This window comes from Protopterus annectens, chromosome 10.part0 (assembly GCF_019279795.1).
Source record: "Protopterus annectens isolate FY-2018-M chromosome 10.part0, PAN1.0, whole genome shotgun sequence".
In the NCBI taxonomy this organism is placed as follows: Eukaryota; Metazoa; Chordata; order Ceratodontiformes; family Protopteridae; genus Protopterus; species Protopterus annectens.
This window is the reverse complement of record NC_056744.1, coordinates 204100546-204122077: the sequence shown is the minus strand read 5'-3', so window position 1 is coordinate 204122077 and position 21532 is coordinate 204100546. Positions and strand designations below refer to the sequence as shown.

At 40.7% G+C, this 21532-nt stretch overlaps 1 protein-coding gene across 1 annotated transcript in view; it reads right to left on the bottom strand.

Annotated features, from left to right (window-relative positions):
- The window catches only part of LOC122814124 (cholesterol transporter ABCA5-like), a 951316-nt gene that overhangs the window by 514356 nt on the left and 415428 nt on the right, over window positions 1–21532 (bottom strand). Inside the window, exon 4 of the mRNA XM_044086739.1 lies at window positions 13926–14093. Coding sequence (XP_043942674.1) covers window positions 13926–14093 — 168 coding nt within the window. The remainder of the gene's footprint in view (window positions 1–13925; window positions 14094–21532) is intronic.

The window sequence follows — 21532 nt, the reverse complement described above, 5'->3', positions numbered from 1 at the left end:
GCTCAGATGAGGTCACAGCAGATATGATAAATATGCTGGGTGAGATAGAGGAAAATGGCTACTGAGGCTACTCATAGCAGTGTGGACAGAAAGGCATATCCCAAATGAGAATAACCATACTTGTGCCAGTGTACAAGAGCAAAGGGGATTTCTACAACTGTGGGCAGTACAGAGGTATGAAACTCCTGTCACATTGCATGAAAGTTCTGAAGAGGGTGATTGATGAACAGATATGCAGAATAGTAGAATGTAAGATGGGAGATGAGCAGTTCAGATTCAGATCAGGATGCAGCACAACTGTCCCAATATTTGCAGTGAGACAGATAGCTCAGAAGAAGCTAGAGATGAGAAAGAGACCAACTGGGCATTCCTAGACTTGGAGAAAGCATATGACAATGTCCCAAGAAAGCTGATTTGGGCAGTACTGCAGTGGTTCAAAGTCCCAGAAACATTGACAGAATTAGTGCAGGCTATGTATTAGGACCCAATGACTCAAGTATGAATAGTGTTCAGTTTCATAGATGGTTTCCCAGTGGGAGTGGGTGTGTACCAGGGTTCAGCTCTGAGCCCACTGCTGTTCATACTGATGATAGAGTACATTAGCAAACAAGCCAGAGGGGACAAATCAACAAAGCTGCTGTATGCAGATGATGTGGCATTACAGGCAGACTCTAAGCAAGAACTTCAGCAAAGGATAAGGGAAATGAAATGAAAAACTGAAAGCACATGGGATGAAAATAACAACATATAAGACAGTGGCAATTGCAACAAATTTGAAGCTGAGAAATAAGGTTGATGGGAAGATAGTGGAACAGGTTAATAGCTTCAAGTATCTGAGAGGGGTGGTTGAAGAGAAAGGATGTCTGGATGAAGATGTCAAAGCTAGAATCAGAGAGGCTGTGGCCAACTGGAAAAGGTTGTCAGGTTCAGTGTATGATGGGAGAATGCCAAAGAAGCTGAAAAGTAAGGTGTACAAAACAGTGGTGCAATCAGTACTACTGCATGATACAGAAACCTGGGCAGTAAAGGCAGACCAGATGAGAAAGCTAGAGGTGATGGAAATTAGGTGTCTGAGAAGGGTGGTAGGATGCATGCTGTGGGACAGAACAAAAAGAGGGCATAAGAGCAGCAGCCAAAATAGCTCCAATTGCAGAAAATATCAAAAAGAACAGATTATGGTGGTTTGGGTACATGTGCAGAAAAGCAAAAGACAATCTGGTGAAGAACATTTGGGACAGGCAGGAAGAAGGTAAGAGGAAATGAGGGCATCCAGCAAAGAGGTGCATAAGAAAAGATCTGTGACAGTCAGGCATGAGTGTAGAAGAAGGAAGGAGTGTTGCATTGAATAAAGAGAGATTGAGACAATTAACATGACACCCCAAGCCCATGTAGAAAAATGTAAAAAAGGGGGTCGATAATGATGATGAGACATATCTATACATGTGTGTGTGTGTGTGTGTGTGTGTGTGTGTGTGTGTGTGTGTGTATATATATATATATATATATATATATATACACACACACACACACACACACACACACATATAAGAAAGTAACATTATGCCTTTTCTTCTCTCTCTTCCAAACTTTTTGCTGCCACTCAAACCTATAACCTAAGAAGCCAAGCCAGATCTTGCCCCCACAACCTTCTGTCAAACTGTATTCTACTATCCATAGCTTCTCTTTACTGCCCCCAAAACTATAGTAGTCATTTCTTCCTTATGTTAGTAATCACACAAAGTAGTCCTTGTTCAGGACACAGTTTGAATAATGCTTAATTAAACAGTTTGAATGCAACTGTCCATCTAAAGGACATATCCCATAAATGGATGTCTCCAACTGGTAGCACTTTTATTTACCATACATCAAATCCACCTGATTAAGTCACTCATCCTAAACTGTGATTCAGCTTTTGATGTTATGAGGTAGTGCCGTCTGTGCCTGGGAGAATAGGGTTGTACATGCATACATATACCAGCATAATTAGCTGGATTTTTATAAATAATTTTATGTTATTTCACAATCACACTCATTTGTACAGATATTTCAGCTAAAAGTATATTTGTAGTTACTTGTGTTAAAAATGCATCAACAGTAGGTCCTGCTGGACAGAAAGAATGTATGCATGTATATTAGGTTGTATTATTGAAACTGATCAGATATGTATGTTTTTATCAGAGAACCCTGAAAGGGTGGAAAGTTTGAAATTGTGTTATAGCTTTCAGATGCTGTTACAGATCTTAGCAAAACTCTGTGTGTGTATTGCACCAGAGTCAGGTGAACAGAGGTGATGTCATCATCTAACCAGCATCTAGTTTTGAACTCTCACAGTAGTAATTTAGAATCTGACAAGAAAGATTTCTGACAGGATATATATCTCACACATCCACACAGAGAGGGACATCATCTGGCTTTTGCTGTGGTAACACACTCAGCACACATCAACTTGCATTGCTTTTGTAAGTCATCAAAGAACAGTAATTCTTTAGTTAGTCAGGAACATTTAGTGAGGATAGTTTTTTCTGCATCTGAGAAAACTATACAACTGTATTATTTTTTAATATCTCTGTGGTTGAAACTCTGTTGTTTATTGTAGTCAGTATTCTACTGATTTCTGTTTTATTATGTATCATTAAATATTTTAATACCTTTCATTTTGGCTGGTCCTTTAGAGAATGCCTTTAACATCTTGAGAGTATTTATGCTTGTTTTAGGGACACCGTGGCCACTCCTGTAAGCCTTGCTGCTTTGGTCACACTCTACCATTTATATTAGTATTAATTTTACACAGTATAATTGAGTACCCTTTGTAGGAGCCTTAGGGTCACTGACTGGCGGCAGCATGCTCAGAGTCTGGGCAGAAAGGGGCACAGCTAGTAAATCTGTGAAAGCTTTTCCCAGGTATGTATGTGTGTGTGTGTGTGTGTGTGTGTGTGTGTGAAACTCAAATATCCAAGAGTGTGTATCAGCTACTGGGAACAGGGAGACAGAATCATATGATCATAGGAAGTTACTATGCTAATGGCCCAAGGGCCCTTACAAGTCTAGCCAAATTTTATCCTTCTTACCATGATCATCACCTATTGCCCCTGTCCAAGAGGGACACAGGTGTAACCTCGGGGTGAATTTACGGTTATCCATCCAGTCATCCAGATTGTGCTTGAAGAGGGCCAATGAGGTGCTCTGTTTTATGTGAAGTTGGAGTCTATTCCAAAGGTGTGGTAACCTCTGGGAGACAAATTTGTCCCTACAGCAGGTTGTATTGATGTCACATACTAGGTTGTATCTTTAGAGTGAGTAACCCGTGTGCCATTTGACTTGCAGTTGTACAGCATTTCTAATAAAGCAGGGTTAGAAATTGCCTTATGTGCAAAGCAGAAATCACCTCTGAGTAGTCTATATGAAACAAAATAAAGTGGCAGTGATTTCAACCAATCAATATAGGATAGCTGCTGAAGACCTTGAATTTTCTTTGTGAATTACTTTTGTGGTCTCTCCAGTTGCTGCAGGTGTTTTGAAAGGTATATGTCAAAAGGGGTGTTGTACTCAATTATTGTCCTAATGAGAAGAGTACAGGGAGGTGATAACTTTACTTTTTCTTGAGGCAAAGCCCTCACTTATGAAGTGCGCCATATAGAATGCCCTTCTTACCACTCTGTAGACATGGTGATTAAAGGCAAGGTTGCTGCCACTCTGACTGCCTAGATCTCTCACCACTGAGTGCGTACTTAAGGTATTGCTGTTGATGTGGTAATTTGCAGAAACATCGCTCTTGCTGAAAGGGATGATAATTATTTTTTTTTTCATTAAGTTGGAGGCCATGACTTTGGCACCAATCATTTGTTTATGTAAGACCATCTTGAAGGATGTTGACATCATTTGGAGATTCTATGACTGTACCCAGTTTGAAGTCATCAGCAAACTTTGTTAGCCACAGTCCCTTGGTTTTACCTTGTACTTCAGAGAAATAGATTCCAAAAAGAAGAGGTCCAAAGACAGATCCCTGTGGGACATGACTGGTAACGGGTCTGCTGTTGGAGGTGGCTTCTACATCCCCTATTTTAACTGTATGAGTTCTATCAGACAGCCAGTTCGCAACCCACCTTATGATGTAAGGGCTGATGTCTAGCTGGGAGAGTTTGTCAATGATACCCGAGTGAGGAATAGTCTCAAATGCCTTTGCCCAGGTCTAGGTAGGCTGTATGCACAAATTTCCCCTTGTCCAGGGCTCTGGTGACTGTCTCAAAGAAGTCCACCAGGTTTAACAAGCATGATCTCCCCTTGACAAATACAAACTGGGTAGGGTTTAGTATTTGGAGATTACCTATATCTTTGTTGATAAGGTCCATGATGATTCTCTCCCTGGCCTTGCACATAAGGCTAGTCAGGCTAATAGGTCTGCAGTTCCCTGGGTCAGTAGAAGCTCCACCTTTGTCAGGGAGATAACAGTGGCTATTTTCCATTCAGCTGGGATGAAGCCGGTGCTTAGACTATGATTGAAAACAGTAGCCAATGGTGATGTTAATTCTTGTTTGAGCCCATGTAGGATGCAGCCTGGGATGTTATCAGGTCCCATTGATGTTCTGTTTTTGGCCTTAGAGAGGGTGTTTATGACCTGCTCTTTAGAGATACAGGATATGGGGACAGGTGGTAGGGATGTCATGTGGCGGGGACAAGGGAGTGAAATTTTCATCAAACTTGTTGGTTAGCAGGTTAGCTATGTCCACCATCTCATTGTATGTGCTATCATTAACTACCAGTTCAGCACAAATCTGAGCTTACCATTTAGGTTATGAATGTAACTAAACAATGCCTTATGATTGTCCTTGGTTGAGGAAGCTAACTTGGATTCATAGTTTACCTTGGAGGACATTACAAGAAGTCTTATTTGCTTATTTAAGCGGAGGAGGGAGTGTATCCAGTTTAGAGCCCACTCCTTCTTACTCTTGGACAGTAGTTTCTTCCTTTTATTGTAAAGCCTGTTAATGGTGGTTGTCCACCAGGAAGGTTTGCTTTTCCTTGAATAGCTTGTTTTGGTCCTAACAGGTATTGCTGAGTGAGTGCAGTTATACAGGTGATTGTATAGGACATTGGTGCAGAGCACAGAATAGTAACCAGTTCCATCTGAGGGGAGAGGTGCAATGCAGTTATTTATACCACCCCGTAAGAGGTTATAATTTGATTTGGAGAAGTTTTTTAGTCTAAATGATGCTACAGGAGGGTCAGGTGTGATAGTTACCTCAAATGAGACTGATTTGTGGTCAGATCTCACCAGGGATGAACTCACAGTGGGAGAGCTACAGTGGTCTTCCATATTTGTAAGCATCAGGACCAGAATGTTGGCACCCCTGGCAGGGGTATCAACCAGCTGGTCCAGGAAACTGGAGTTGACAAAGTCAAGGAACCTTTGAGCAAGTGAGTTTGAGCATGACTATTTCAGCCAGTCAATGGTAGGATAGTTAAAGTCGCCCAAACCTATGGTGTTAGGATGTATCCTGACAGACTCAAGTTGATCCAAATAGGCAGAGTGGGTCTCCTGATTCATGGAGGGGTTCTGTAGCTGGCAATGATGTGAATACATGTCCTACCAACAGTTAATTGCACCTGAAGTATCTCTAGAGTGTCATACTGTTTGACCAGTCTGGAGGTGTATTTATCCTTGATGAATATTGATACACCACCTCCTTTAGTTTTCTTGGCTTCTATTTGTGGTCTGAATATGTAGAAGGAGGTGTAACCCAGTATGGCTGGAGTGCTCTCCACAGCCTTGAACCAGGTCTCTGTGACCGCACAAATATCTGCATCCTCCAGGGTGAGGACTGCTTCCAGTGACTGCAGTTTCATGTTAAAACTCCTAGCATTTAGCAACATGACCCTGATGTTGTTTTTGATTGGTATTTTTACATTGCGAATTTTGTCCTTGTGACACTCCCTAAAAAAGGCACTATAAAGGTGGTAAGATCCTTAGCCAGTAGCTGAAATCCCAGGGGTGAAAGATGAAGATCATCTCTGGCAAAACATCGAAGTTGGCCGATCATGTCATCTCATGCTGATAGATACTGGATCCGCTTAGAATGACACCAAAAACTAAGCCAATTATTTAAGTCAATCATTTTCTGTTTGTATTGAGGCATCATTCTAGGAGAAGGTAAAATGCTGCTTAAAGCTTAGGACATACCTGCTTGAGACACATATTCTAAGAGCTCAGTCATGTATTTCTTCATATAGTCCAGAGAGGTATGTCTCAAGTCATTCACATCAACATGGACTATGACAGAGTCATAAGGGTACCTGCTGTTGAGAGACTTGAGTGCATGTGTGATATGGCAGATCCTGGCACCTAACAGACAGCTGACCGTGACCTTCTCCTTAACCAGCCTGGTGAGAGGGACATCTGTGTGTCTCATGATGGAGTCTCCTATCACTGATATGTTAGGTTTAGTGTTTAGCCTTATAGTCTTGACAGGTGAGACACTGCTTCATGAGTTATTGTGTCTATTGTGTTCCGCAGAGGAAGTATTATGTGTAGCGTGTTTGCACTTGTGTTTGGAAGATCTGTGATGTTTAGATAAGTTTGTGGCGAGGACCTCCATGTATGTAGGTATATGTGATGTGGATTTGAGTAGAGTAGGTGGTGAGGTGTGCATGCTGACAACCCACTCAGTGTCAGATGTATTGACTGGAGTGTGAGAGAGCACTGATTCAAGGTTTTTAATACAGTTGCATCTCTCACATGTTGAGTTTGTGTGGACTAGAAGTGGAGAGTTCTCTGTGTATATGAGGCAGTTGCTACACTGCCTCAGGATGCCCATGTCAACCAAGCTGTCTGGAGAAACTCTGAGAAATTGCCTGTTCATAGTGCTAGGTGAATTTGTATGGTCAGAAACAGGAATAATTAGTGGGCGAGTTGTATTAATACCTCAGAGGCTAGGCTTAATGCTATACTAGTAGGTAGAGTGGGGCTGCAGAAAAACTCTTGAGACTGTTATTACAATGGGATGCTTACACAGCTTCACTAGTACTACCTCTTTGCCTGGAATTGTGCTAGAGATGAGGAACTACACTGTTGGAATACAGATGTATCTAAAGGAAAAACTGTTGAAATTATCTGTCCGGCTATGGCACACAATTGTGCAGTAGTCTGCTGTGCTGTACAATGAGCAAATGAACAGAAGCCCACTCAAGGGTGGGGGTTGAAAACCAGAAGGTTAAAACCTAAAACAACTTTAAAAAAAGCTCAACAGAACAAAGAGGTGCTTATTCTAAACCCTAGACCAACCAACATTTATCAACCAGGGACCAATCAGCATAATCCTCTCAATGGAGTGCAGAAGGACTCTTTCTAATTCAATGGTCTGGAAAATGTGCACAGAACAAACAGCCCCTACAAACAACCAGGCCCAGAAACAGAAACCCTGAGTCTGGACTATACTACAGCTACTAGCTACATTATTTTAGACAGAAAACACTACAGAAATGTTTACTACACCAGAAAAACAGCAGTGATACACTAAATAAAACTTTTAAACAAAAAAGAGCAAGAAGACTCTAGAGGATGCTTTTAACTGCAAACAAATCAGTTGTAAGATACACTCTTTGGCAGGGAAATCAGAACAAGGAAACAGATGCTTAAAAAATGGATAAAAATTCCAGTTAATACCTTTCAAACAGTGAAGCTTTACAAACCGTAAAACAGTAATTAAAATGATTTAACAGGCCCAGTAAAGCAGACAATTGCTGTACAACAGTGCAGTTTGTTTACAGTAATAAAATAAGGTAAAAATGTTGGCAGTAAATAATAAAAAAGTTTAATAAATGGTAAGAATAAGCAATAAATAGTAAAAATAAGCAAGAAAACAGGTACCTTGCTGCTTTTAGGAAGCTCAGAAGCCTCTAGTCATCTGAAATCTCAGCACAGAGTTCTGGCTGAGCCCCTCCTCCATTCAGCTCAGTATGAAACAGCAGAAACCCACTCAAGGGTGGGGATTAAATACCAGGTTAAAACCTAAAACAACTTTAGAAAAAAGCTTGAAATTGCCAATACGGTACTTGCTCCAAGCCCAAGACCAGTCATCCTTTATCAGGCAGGGACCAATCGGCACAATCTTCTCACTAGAGAACAGCAGGACCCTTTCTAATCCAAGATGGCCTGGAAAATGTGCTCAGAACAAACAGCCCCTACAAACAAACAACCAGGCCCAGAAAAGCAGCACTGAGTATGGACTATGCTACAGCTACTAGCTACATGGCTTTAGGTTGACAATACTACAGAAATGTTTACCAGAGCAGAAAAACAGCAGTGAGATACTAAATAAAAGTTTTATGCAAAACATAAAGGCAAGGAGACTCTAGAGAATGCTTTTAACTGCAAACAAATCAGTTGTATTATACACTCCTTGGCAGGAAAATCAGAACAAGCAAACAGATGCTTAACAAATGGAGAAAATTTCCAGTTAATACCTTTCAAACAGTGACAATGACTAAAAAAGCTTTACAAACAGTGAAAACAGTAATTAAAATGATTTGACAGGCCCAGTATGGCAGACAATTGCACAGTGCAGTTTGTTATAGTAACAAAATACAGTAAAAAAGTTGGCACAGACAATAAAAAGTGCAATACATGGTAAGAATAAGCAATAAATAGGAAAAATAAGCAAGAAAGCATTTTTTTAGGAAACTTAGGAGCCTCTACTTGTCTGAAATCTCAGCAAAGAGTTGTGGCTGTGCCCCTCCCCCATTCAGCTCAGCATGAACAGAGCTCCAAAGTGGTCAGTGTGGAGTTTTGTGTGGGCCTGGAGAGAGAAAAAGATTCCAGCCTCAGGTCTGGAGCATCCTCTCTGTGTGCTCTTTAGGGAAATTGTGTTTGGTGTAGGAAGCTGCATCAGAAAATACTGTGTGAACCCATCTTTCCTCTTAGTGACTGTCACTCACCAGAGTCAGTGGTGAGGACTGAGTCTCCTTGATTGCTGGCTCAGAGTAGGAACCGTTACACAGTTTGCCAGACCACTACTGATCAAAACCCACTACACATATAACCTAATCCAGTCTTTCATCTTACTGGTCTCTATTAGCTTCTCTAACCTAGCAACTATTAGTTATATTTCCACCAGTTCGACTTCTCCTACTTTAACTTTATGCTACCTTTCCTACTTTAATTATCTAATTGTAAACATGTTTGGTTTGTAAGCTCTTCTATGCATATATTGTTTGTCAGTTTGTCTATACCTACCCATAAATGTAAACCATTGTTATCTGTATTATGTACAATATTTTGTTACATTATGTTACCCAATGTGGTGGGTTTGTCATAATAGTTAAGGTCGTCAAAGTACAAGGTTTGCTTCTAGCCTCAGGTTATTGGCAAGGCTTAAAATGGTCCTTTAAGGCAGTTAGCCTAGTATTCATCTGTAAACATATGATGTAACCCATGCTAAATCTATAATTGGTCATTGTTTGAGCAGGTTCTAACCTGGTAAACACATTTAAATAAAAAAGTAAGCTGCTCAGGTTCTGAATAAAATAAAGTCGGGAGTTCTAATCCACTTCGAAGCAATAGGGCACCACTTTTTTACTGGCATACAGTCCTTGGTAAAACATCTTATCTCCAGAGTTGATGGATCTTCAGTTGTCGTCACACTTTTTGGAGTACTTTGGACCTCCTTGACTTCTGACTGGGGTTATGGAACTGCTTTACATACATCTTTTAATGACAACTTACTTAAATGCCAGTGATTCTTTGAATCCCCTTAAAGGTTATTATGCACAAGCTATACAGAAAATACCAACACACTGCATTAGAATAGTCCTTCATACAATCTACTGGTGGGAACCATAATGTGAGATATCTATCTATATATATATATATATATATATATATATATATATATATATATATATATATATATATATATATGTATATATATATATATATATATGTGTGTATATATATATATATATATATATATATATATATATATATATATATATATATATATATATATATATATATATGGGTCCATGTCACATGACTGAATCTCAAAATACTGACTTTCATTTGACTGACACCAACCACAATACCTAATTTTCAAAATACTGAAAACTCATTTGACTTAATCTCATTATACTGAAGGCTTACAATCCTGAATTTCAAAATGCTGAATTTTAAGCCATAGATGTGATGTGTATTTCCCTTCACCTGTGACTTGTTATTATAACTTAAAGTGCCGACTGTGAGAATACTAATAGTAGCATAGAAATAGTGTTGTAGTGTTTCTAAATGTGGGTATGTCTCTTTACATTTTTATGGGAAGTATCTAAGGTAATATGGTGGGTGTTTTGTGTGCTCCCAGTAGTAGTAGCAGTGCACACAGTACTGTAAGTAAGTAAAAGGTATATGCCCTTTTCCCCACTGTAGTGCAATCCTGGAGTTAGTATATATATAGTTGGGTGGTGTGGGGGTGCAGCCCCCCCCTCCAACATTGGAGAGTATATTTGGTTTTATATCGTGTGGTTTCTGTTAAGATGGTAAGTAAGTAGTCTTTAAGTTTTGGAAAGAGTTAGTCATTGGTATTGTAAGTGTGTGTGTCTATGGCTTAAAATTCAGTATTTTGAAATTCAGGATTGTAAGCTTTCAGTATAATGTGATTCAGTCAAATGAGTTTTCAGTATTTTGAAAATTAGGTATTGTGGTCTCAATCAAATGAAATTCATTATTTTGATATTCAGTCATGTGAAGTGGACCCATATCTACATTTATCTATATATATATATATATATATATATATATATATATATATATATATATATATATATATATATATATATATATATAACGTTCCAAAATATCCCAAACAGAAACCCACAAGTTGAAAATGCAGCAAAATAACCCAGATGAATGTAATGCAATATTCTCAGAAATAAATCCAATGGTATAACAAACTTGAAAGCCAAATATTCACGGATTTATTGATAAAAATTTTTGACGTATTTTAAGTTTTTAAAAATAGCTATATATGTATTAAAGGAAATCCTGTTAGAATGTAACGTCTGATGAAGCGGTGTAGACCGCGATAGCGCTAACGTTTTTTCTATTTTTATCAATAAATCCGTGAATATTTGGCTTTCAAGTTTGTTATACCATTGGATTTATTTCTGAGAATATTGCATTACATTCATCTGGGTTATTTTGCTGATATATATATATATATATATATATATATATATATATATATATATATAAAGTATATAGTATATCAGAACAAGCTGACATTACAAAAAAGCAACAGGTCAACATTACATAACAGAGCCCAGCAGAAGAAGCAAAATGAATAAAGTGAACATACCTTTCTCTCTCTCTCTCTGATTTGTTCCCATGCCATACAGCACATCAGGCAATGAGTGCCCTCCAGTACTCATTGTTTTTGTAGCAGTTATGTTTTTTTCTGGGATCAGGTTGCTAGACCAATCCTCCACGGAGGGTGCACACTGGCACATACACACACCTAGGGTCAATTTTGAATGTCCATTCCACCTGCTGCATGTCTTTGGAATGTGAAAATAATCTGGAGCACCCAGAAGAAACCCACATCAATGCAGGGAGGACATGCAGACTCTGCATAGAAGGCACCCCAGTCGAGAATCACAGCAGAGAACCTGTTGCTGTGAAACAAAAGCTCTCACTGCTGCACCACCACTGAATGTAAAATGTACCAATGCCTTACAAAACTCATACATACCACTCAGATAGTTAAACCAAAAAAAATTATTTTTTGCAGGTGGGCAAGCCACCCTACACCTCCCCAGAGGCACGTGCCCCACCTTTCTACTTTATATGTTCCAACTCTGTGTTTACACTACAGTGGAGAATGGGTATATTTCCAGCCCCTACTGTACTGCAATCTCACACAATCCCAGCTTCCAGGATACACATACTTCCTCAGAAATACCTAGCAAAGCACATGACTTATAAACTGCATCCTTTTTCTCGCCAGCAGAAAAAAAAAAACTGCTACAGATACTGCTACCTTTAGTAAGTACTGGTTTTGCTGACATTATATAGCAAATACAAATGTGGAAAAACTGGATAATAAATGAATGCCAACAATAGCAATACAATCCCTTAACACAATACAAAGTAAGCAAACCCTAAGGTACACTGCTATATATACCATGTATGCACACAAAAATCAGTTGCCATTTCAAAGATCTCACAATTGTGTACTAATATATCCATGCATTCACTCTGTTTAATATCCAAAAGTCCTGGACAACCAACCAAATGTGTAATCAGCTATTCTAGCAAAACCCATTTATAAATATGTCTTTCATAGTCAACATTTTTTTAAGTTGGCACCCACTTTATCAATGCTAAAATGTCAACTACACAAATAATTGAAAATAACTCCTTAAAATTCAATGCACCACAAAAGGAAAACAAACAACTTTCTTTTGCAATAAATGACAGAAAATATCAGCTGCACCCACCACCAGACAAAAAATAAATAAATTAAAATACAGCAAAACATACTTTACATGCCTCTCCCCTGTGTAGGCTCTGTCCCTACACTCCCTTACTTATTTATACTAGATTTATAGCTGCAAACCCTCAACAAAACAGCTAACAGACAAAGCACTAGAGTTGACCAAAGCAGGTTTAATTATAGCACTACTTGACCAACAATGCTTTGATGGGCATACCTCTCAGTAGGATATCATTTAATGACCTTCCTTAAAACCACACACACACGCACACACACACACACACACACACACACACACACACACACACACACAGGTATGTGAATGAAGGTAAGGGTGAAGCCCCTACATAAGGACAGCTTGTCCTTTGTTCAGTGACTCGTATTGTTTTTACAAAGATTTCATTTTGTTCATATTTTGTAATATTCAGTATGAAAACTATTTACCATGTAAGAATCTTTAGGTTCAGTTTCATCTAGATGGGGTTTGTCACATTGAAGAAGAACTACTGATCCCAATTCACTGATAATAAAGGTTTTGAACAATTATTTGAACATGAAAAAGAATGCTTATAAGAAAACAGCCCAACATGCAAGGAGCTTTGCTCTCCTTTACTCATTATTACCCCTTTAAAATCACTGTCCATCAAAAGGTAATGAATTTCTCCCTTGCCCCATGGTTATTTCATTCAAATAGATGGCACATTAGCCAGTTGTATATTATTATGACTTCTCACTGTACAAAGCAATCATGAGTAGTATTAAGGGATTCACATAACAGTACCAGCCCATTATCGCTCATATAAATTTTTTATTCATTTCCAGCAGAACCTTGCTTAATGACCTTTCTACCTTTACCCAGTTGGCCCATTCATTCAGGGACAATGGGAGCCAGACACTTCTGAGGTAAGAGACAGCCCTGTGGCCCTTTCGTTCCTGCCTAAAGATCTCTATGAACCCTCCATTCCCAGGCAAGAGTCAGGGAATAGGGAATCAACCAACTTTCCGGTCCTGGTGGAGGCAGCCTATCCCCTCCATATGGGAGCACACCCCTGTATTCATTGCAGTGCCTCAGACTTTGCAGTGCCTACCTACTGAAGGAAAGTTTGCTTTGAAACACTAGTTTCTCCATAGTTCCTTAGCTACATAGTGAAAGTGTCTTATGATACTGCAAGTTCTGCTGGTTTTGGACCTGTTGGGTAAGTACCTAGTACCTAGTGCTCCTACTTCTCTCCTTTCAGGATGGGTGAGCTAACAGTGCTCACTCACTCACATCCTCCCTTTGCCAGCTCCCACAAGCACCTGACCAACTAGTCAAACTCTTGTCTTTTAGTTTCTATGTCACAGATCTGGCATGCTCATATAGCCTTTTATCAAAAGTATGATACGAAAAGTATCAGCACTATTATAATTACTAAAGATCAGAACTTTTATGATTTTATACAATACCTGGTAAATGATCAATGACCTTTGGCATATTTGTGAGTCTTAGATGGTAAGTGGTCTTATTTTTGAAAACAATGCCAACAGGTAGTGGTGTCCTATATAATGTCTCATTTCTGTATCCCAAAAATTTTTGCAGTGATGATTCATCTTCATAGCCAGTTATTGATGTGCCTAAGAGAAACAGAATGGTAAAGGAATGAATTTTAGTTCTGATATATCTATATCTATATGTATATATATCTATATGTATATATATATATATATATATATATATATATATATATATATATATATATATATGATTACAATTAAATATTTCTAGAAATAACACCATCATCAGGAAGAATAATGCGCATACACTTAATATATATATAAATTCCACTGTACTACATAGTAAAATAAGGCATCTGTGTGTAAAATATGTAATGCAACATTTTAAAGTCACTTGCAGAAATTGATACTCATTCCACAGGATTCAATAAGCCAAAAACACAATGCAGGAATAGTGTAGCCATTCCTGCACAGAATATGGCCGCTGAGTGATCCAGTAAATATGGCTAGGGACGTGCACAAGCCTGGCAACACTATTCTGCCATGGACACAACTGTATTATGCTAATGACTTAATTTGCTGTTGAAAACCATGCAAATGTGGTCAATTAGTGACCCAGTAAGCAGACAGGCATCTGTGGCAGAATAGTGTAGCATGCAGAAATGTATTCGGCTACTTGCCGAATACATTTCTGCCAAAATTAAAATGGAGGCATGACAGCTCGAGCTAAAGCATGTATTCTAATCCTTGGGCATGCCAATGGCCAAATATATGGCCATTGGCATGGAAAAATGTTGCAAAATTATAAAAATAAAAGTTTTTTTTGGCTGATCTCATCCGTTTAAGCATAGGGCAGTGGCACGCAAATAGGATTCTGCCAAAAATAAAAAAAAATGTGAAAAGGCAATTTTAAGTGAAATCTGCATTTTGCTGTTATAGTCTATGGCATGCAGAATCAAAACAATAGCAGGAAACAGTGTCTGCTAAGGGGAAAGGCTCTGGGGTAGTGCAGTAAATAGGAACTAAGGCAGTGGTGTATGCTAATGAGGGAAATTTACTGAATCACAAAAAGCAAAGTGCCAAACTGCATCTAACCATGTAGCTGCTATAAGGCAGTGGTGTAAGCAGGAAGAACAGCAGACATTAAAAGGGGGTTTGTCATGTTTGGTGTATGCACATTGGAGCTCCATGGCTCCCAGATGAGCTTAGCTAAGCACAACTAAGGAGGGACGTAAGTCTGAGGTTGTATTGACTTATTCCATGAAATGAAAAGCGTGTTCATGTCCATGGGAGGGCCATGTCTCGTTGTTTACCTTAGCTAAACGGATTTGCGCTGCGCCCACCGGGTCTAAAGCAACAACAAAAAAAAAAATGGAAATAGCAGAACTGCTTAGATTTGGGCACCGGTTTGCGCAGGGCACCTCAGGTCTTAAAAGTGGTGGATGGGAAGGAGAATAAAGGAATAAAATAGCAGAATACAAGCAATCAAGTACAAATAACATAGCTGGCAGGTGGAATGCATCATAGTCAGACAATCATACAGGCAGCATCTGCAGCACAACAGTATAAACCATGCAAATACCTTACAGTCTGGTTTTCCCACAAACTCTGCACCACTGGTGTACACATACAGGGGAATTTTAACCAAAAACATGTTAGGGGCTGCCATTGCTTTGCTCCATCAGTATGTACTAGAGGCTGAGGGTGGTTAGGAAGATAATGCTGACAACCACTACAGACTGAGGAGGAGGAGGAGAAGAGTGCTCAGACCCAGGGAAACTTACCAGGGGCTACATGATCTGGAGACAGTAGAGCACTACAGGGTGGACAGAGACATACTTCAGCAAATCATTGAGCTGTGCCGGTCTCAACTCAGACCCAGGGCCAACAGAGGGGAACCCATCCCAGTGGATATCAAGGTATGTGTAGCCTTAAGAAAATTAGCTGCAGGTACTTTCCAAAGACCTACTTGGGACATCATGGTGGTCTCACAGGCATCCACATCCAGAGTACTCCACCGATTCCTGGATGCCATCCTACCACATGCCAGTGAGCTCATTTACTTCCACCACATCCGTGAGGACAGGACTAGCAATATGCATCTCTTCCACTGTGTCGCAGAATACCCTGAGGTACTGGGTGCGATAGACTGCATGCACATCCACATCAAAGCATCACTCACAGGGTAGGGTCTACATAAACCACAAGGGCTTCCACTTTATCAACTTCCAGGTCATGTGCAATACCCAGGGCATTATCATGAATTTGTGTGCTGGCAGCTCTGGAAGCTATCACGACTCCCACATCTGGCATTCATCACAGCTGTACCAGGCATTTGCCAGTGAGGACATCCCATATGGCCATCTGGGAGGGGATGCTGGCTATGCACTGGAGCCATGGATGATGACACCCATCAGAAATGCACACACACACTCACACAAGAATGTCATAATGAGGCACACGCACAAGCCAGGATAATAATAGAGTGTGAGTTCAGGATGCTCAAGTCATGGTTCCACTGCCTTGACATATCTGGTGGATTCTTGCAGTATTCACCCAGCCACAAATATTCATAGTATGTGCCGTGCTTCACTATATGATCCTGTGGAAACAGCTGCAGCAGAAACAGCACGGGGAAGGATCACACAGCCCCCCCCACCATTGCCAAGGTCCCCACAGGCACAGAGGGACTCAGAAGAGGAAGCCCCTGAGCCTGCTCCTGTAGGCAGACAGAGGTGTGCACAGTATGCCCAGGCCTTGGCAAAGAGGCAGTGCATAGCACACACACTGACACTGCAGGAACTAAGGGACTGACACCTCTCTCTGACTCACAGACACAGTAAAATGGATGACACACACATCATATTACCTGTAACTTACCATGTATAGGCAGTGTACTGTGTGCATCCAACATAGCCAGCTCTCAAGCACTGTCCTCACAACTGTCAGAGGCACAAGGTAAGTCAGTCTTCTTAACAATAAATGAATGGATTACTATGTTTTGTTAGCATGTCTATGCTAATGCTGCATGCATGCAAGGGAATGGGGTGCCCTTCTAGAATGGCAGCAGACAACTGACAGCTATGTGGGACACCAGGAAATGTCTACACAATACTGGCTTCCCCACACTATGCAGTATCATTTAAAGTGACAAATCCCACTGCAGTATATGTGAGAGGTCAACTAAGGGGGGGGGGGGTCATAGATCACATGCATGGATGTCACTTTGGGGATCCCATACTCACTCCCAGACTCACACAGCAAATCAGATGTAGAAAACCATAAATTAATGTTTGGCAAAGGCACACAAATGTCTACAATGATGGGATGCCCCCCCTACAGATTTACACAGTGATATCATAGCAGGCCTTACAGTTGCAGTAAGACTCTGAAGGGTAAGAAGTCTGAAACTCAATTGTATGGCATTTCAATCTAACCTGTGGTTTCTAGTGATATGACTCTATTCTCCAAGACAGGGCACAATACTATGCTAAATGGAACCCAAACATAAAGCCAACAGCAGCACAGTCTGTGCAAATGTGTACTGTTGACAGCTGCCCTCCCCCATACACACACCCATATTCACATAGAAATGCAGTAACCTGTACGTTTGTAGAGTAATAGCAGCAGAGCACACATTGCCAGTGCTGTCCCAATCAACATGATACCTTTTTGCATGTCCACAATATGCAATGGTCAGTGAGCTATGCATATGTGTGGGGAATACTGTCAGGGTATGGCCAACAACTTCTCATGGCTGTTGTCTCCTAGTGGCCTAGGTACAGTACTGTGGTAGATAGGACCATGTTCCACAAAATGCAGTGCCAACTACTTTGCATGTCAGCTACACCTACAGTGGGAGCTGTACACACTGTCCAGATGTCAATATCCATTACTGCCAGGAAGCTGGCCAGGTCATGTACAGGGGGCCACATATATGAACAGTACACAGGTTGGAGTAACCTACATATTGTCTACCATACCTCACAACTGCACAGGCCTTTTGCAGAATGTACACAGGTTTGCATCATATCTGTGGTGTCTTTATTCTGAAATAGTGGTTGTCTGGTAAATCTCTGACAAACCACAAAAATCTAAAGTCAGAAGATATTGATGGATTGTAGAGTCTCAGACTTCATACCCTATAGAAAAATGCAAGCTAATGCAAAATCTATTATTGTATCAGCCTTCCAGGTCTGTAAGGTCAGTAGTTACAATGGTCCATATATTTAGGCCTTTGTCACCCAATTACTCCTGGCTTTGTCCAGATGTCTGGCTGACATACATAGAGAGGTATGGTGCCTAGTAGCACAGCAGTGCATTCTGTCACTTACGATTGTCACCTCAGGGGGGTCCACTGCCTGACAGCCTGGGAACAAATGAGTGACAGAACGCACTGCCTTGCTACAGATGGCCCGCAGTTTCACATGGCCTACAGGGTCTATATTAGATTGAATGCTTAAAAAAGTGAGCAGTGAGCGAAAGCTTACAATTTTCAAACTGTAAGAACAGCGATTCTTTTCCTAGGGAAAAAAATCGCTGTTCCAACAACAAAAAAATAAATAAATAAAACACTTTAGAGATCACATTAAGTGGGGGCTTCCCCCCACACCCCCCCACTTAAATATACTGACTCCGAGACCGCACTACAGTGCCAAAAATGGCAAAGTAACAAAACGGCCAAGCAAATTCTTTCCCAGGGAAAGAATTTGCTTTAAAGCCGCTTCGATATTTTGCCATTTCAGACTTTTGAGTTTGACCAAGACACATTCAAAAGAATGCGCCTTCGGTCTTCTAATAGGGAACCGGCCTACAAGCCTCTGGCAAAGGCTCATGCCTCACCCATAGTGCCTTTGTAAGGAATGTCATGGGGTCCATACTACCAACATAACACAATCGACAAAATGAAAATGTAAGGCTATGCTGCTATATGCTAGAAGCATACCTCTCAACCTCATAGCAGAAGAAATCTGGACAAAGCCATACACAATGGTGGGTTAAAGGCTCAACTATATTGCTCTCATAATGTTACACAGTTGATAGAATAAAGGAAGGGGTGTGTAGTAGCATGGATGTCATGAAGGGTGTGAAGTCTGAAACTCTAATGTTCTGTCAGTATTCCCTGACTGCAACCCTAAGTGATTTGCAACAAATGTGCTAGAAAACCACAATGTTACTGTAAACCAACCAGATATATGAGGCATGAATCTGGATAATCTGTGAGAATCTGTACAGATGACAGGTATGGCCACACCAGGATATGATCTTTCAGGTAAGGAGAATACTGCACAACCAGGAGATCCACAGCCAGCATATCACTAAGGTGCTGGACCTTTTATATCAGGCAGTCGGCTGTAGCCACACCTCCCAACTGGCAGGATTGTGCAAGAATGTCTAACCTTTACCTCATAGTATAGGTCTGTGCATCATCCAGCTTGTATTTCTCTGGTAAATAACTGTGATGATCTGATTATATCTGTCAGCATGTAATGACACAATACAGTACAGTGTCAAACATTACATATGTCAGAATATGTCTGCTAAAATAAACCCTGTCACTCAAGCAACTCATAAATTGATGAGCAATAGTTACAGTACCCCTCTATGTTTGGCCCATTGTTTTCCCATATTGGCAGCCTATCTCCAGATATCTTGCACAAACAGGTTGCAAGGTATGGCTGTGGCACACAAAACCCCGGACTGGAGTACAACTTTCCCTGGAATGGATTCCCACACTTACTATAGAAGGTCACACTGAGCATGCTCCTACACTTAACAGAAGTGAAGCTGATGTCTGAAACCACATTGGACTATATATCTCTGTATTGTGAAAATGTCTTTGCATACACACAGCTATGTAAACCTAACTGTCTCCACACACACCCATCAGACAGGTTTACCCACAGCTAGCTGTAGGTGGCACATATGTGGTATATCTGCATCTGTTGTGTGTTATACACACACACACACACACACACACACACACACACACACACACACACACACACACACACACACACACACATATATGGGCAACATATTACAATAAGTCAAGCATACACACACATAGACATAGGGAAGAGAGGGACAGACAGTGATAGAATGAGACACACAGGGAGACAAACAGAGAGTGAGTCATACACAGAGATACTCTGAATGGCATAGAGCGATGTCCTGTTGCAAACAGTTGCATACCAGTTGTAACCACTTGCATGTGCCAGCATGAAGATGAGATATATTGTCTGATGGTACTGAGGTGGGGTTTGGAATATCACATCACCTACCTTTGTGTGTGTGTGTGTGTGTGTGTGTGTGTGTGTGTGTGTGTGTGTGTGTGTGTGTGTGTGTGTCTGTAGGTCTAGGTGTTATGATGCCTTACCCACCCAGTACACTTCCCATTGCCCTACTTTACAACATCTGCTAATGTCATTCACCTTAGAAGAACCTTTGGACTGGCTTCAGTCCTGTAAGCTCTATAGCAAAGGTGATAACTGCATAACACTATCATACAAATAACTAGATAGGTAGGGGTTCTAATCACAGTCCCAGCATATGTAACAGGGTGTGTGCGTGTGTGTGTGTGTGTGTGTGTGTGTGTGTGTGTGTGTGTGTGTGTGTGTGTGTGTGTGTGTGTGTGTGTGTAGGAATAAGTATTTTAGTCCATTTCCCCCAGTACACCTTCCATTGCCCTACTTCACAAGACCTGCTGATGTCATTCACTGTAGAAGTACTGTTGCACTGGCATCTGCCCTATAAGCTCTGTGGTGTGTGTGATACCTTCATAACACTTAGTACAAATAACACTATGTGTGTGTGCAAGAACAGTGGGTGGGTGAGTTTGTGTGAGAACCATACCAATTGGGGGGGGTTTGCATTTTTTTGCTGTCACCCACCCAGTACATGTCCCAATGTCCACTTTACAAGGCCCACTGTTGTCATCCACTGTAGAAGTAGCTGTAAGCTCTGTGTCACATGCAATAACTTTGTAACAGTATGGAATAAATAACAAGATATGTGGCCCTTCTAATCCTTGTATACCATTCCCCACTCAAGAATCATAGACAAACACACTCAGCTAGGCCTCAGCCCTTATATCAATAGGTGGCTTGCAAACTGGCTCACAGATAGAACCCATGGTGTAAAAGCAGTGGACTCCATGTCAGACTGCCGACCAGTCACGAGTGGAGTCCTACAGGGTTTTGTCCTGGGTCCACTCGTGTTCGGGATCTACACCTCTGAGGTCCAGCCCAACACAAAGGGACTATGGCTGACAATGTTCACAGACGACTGCAAGGTGGGTTCTATTATTACCTCCCCACAAAGGCCTCAATGAGACCTATGATTGGTGTCAGAATCCTGGAATTTAGCTCAATGCCAGAAAATGTGCTGCCATCCCCTTTGGGAACGACATGGTTTCCATGAATTACCACACTGATGGTAGTCCACTATAGACTGAAATTGTTATAAGAGAACTGGGCACACAGGTTAACAGCAAGCTCCCTGTTCACCACAGTGTCACTGTGTTCAGAAAGTCCTGCTATGTGTCACATCTCATTACT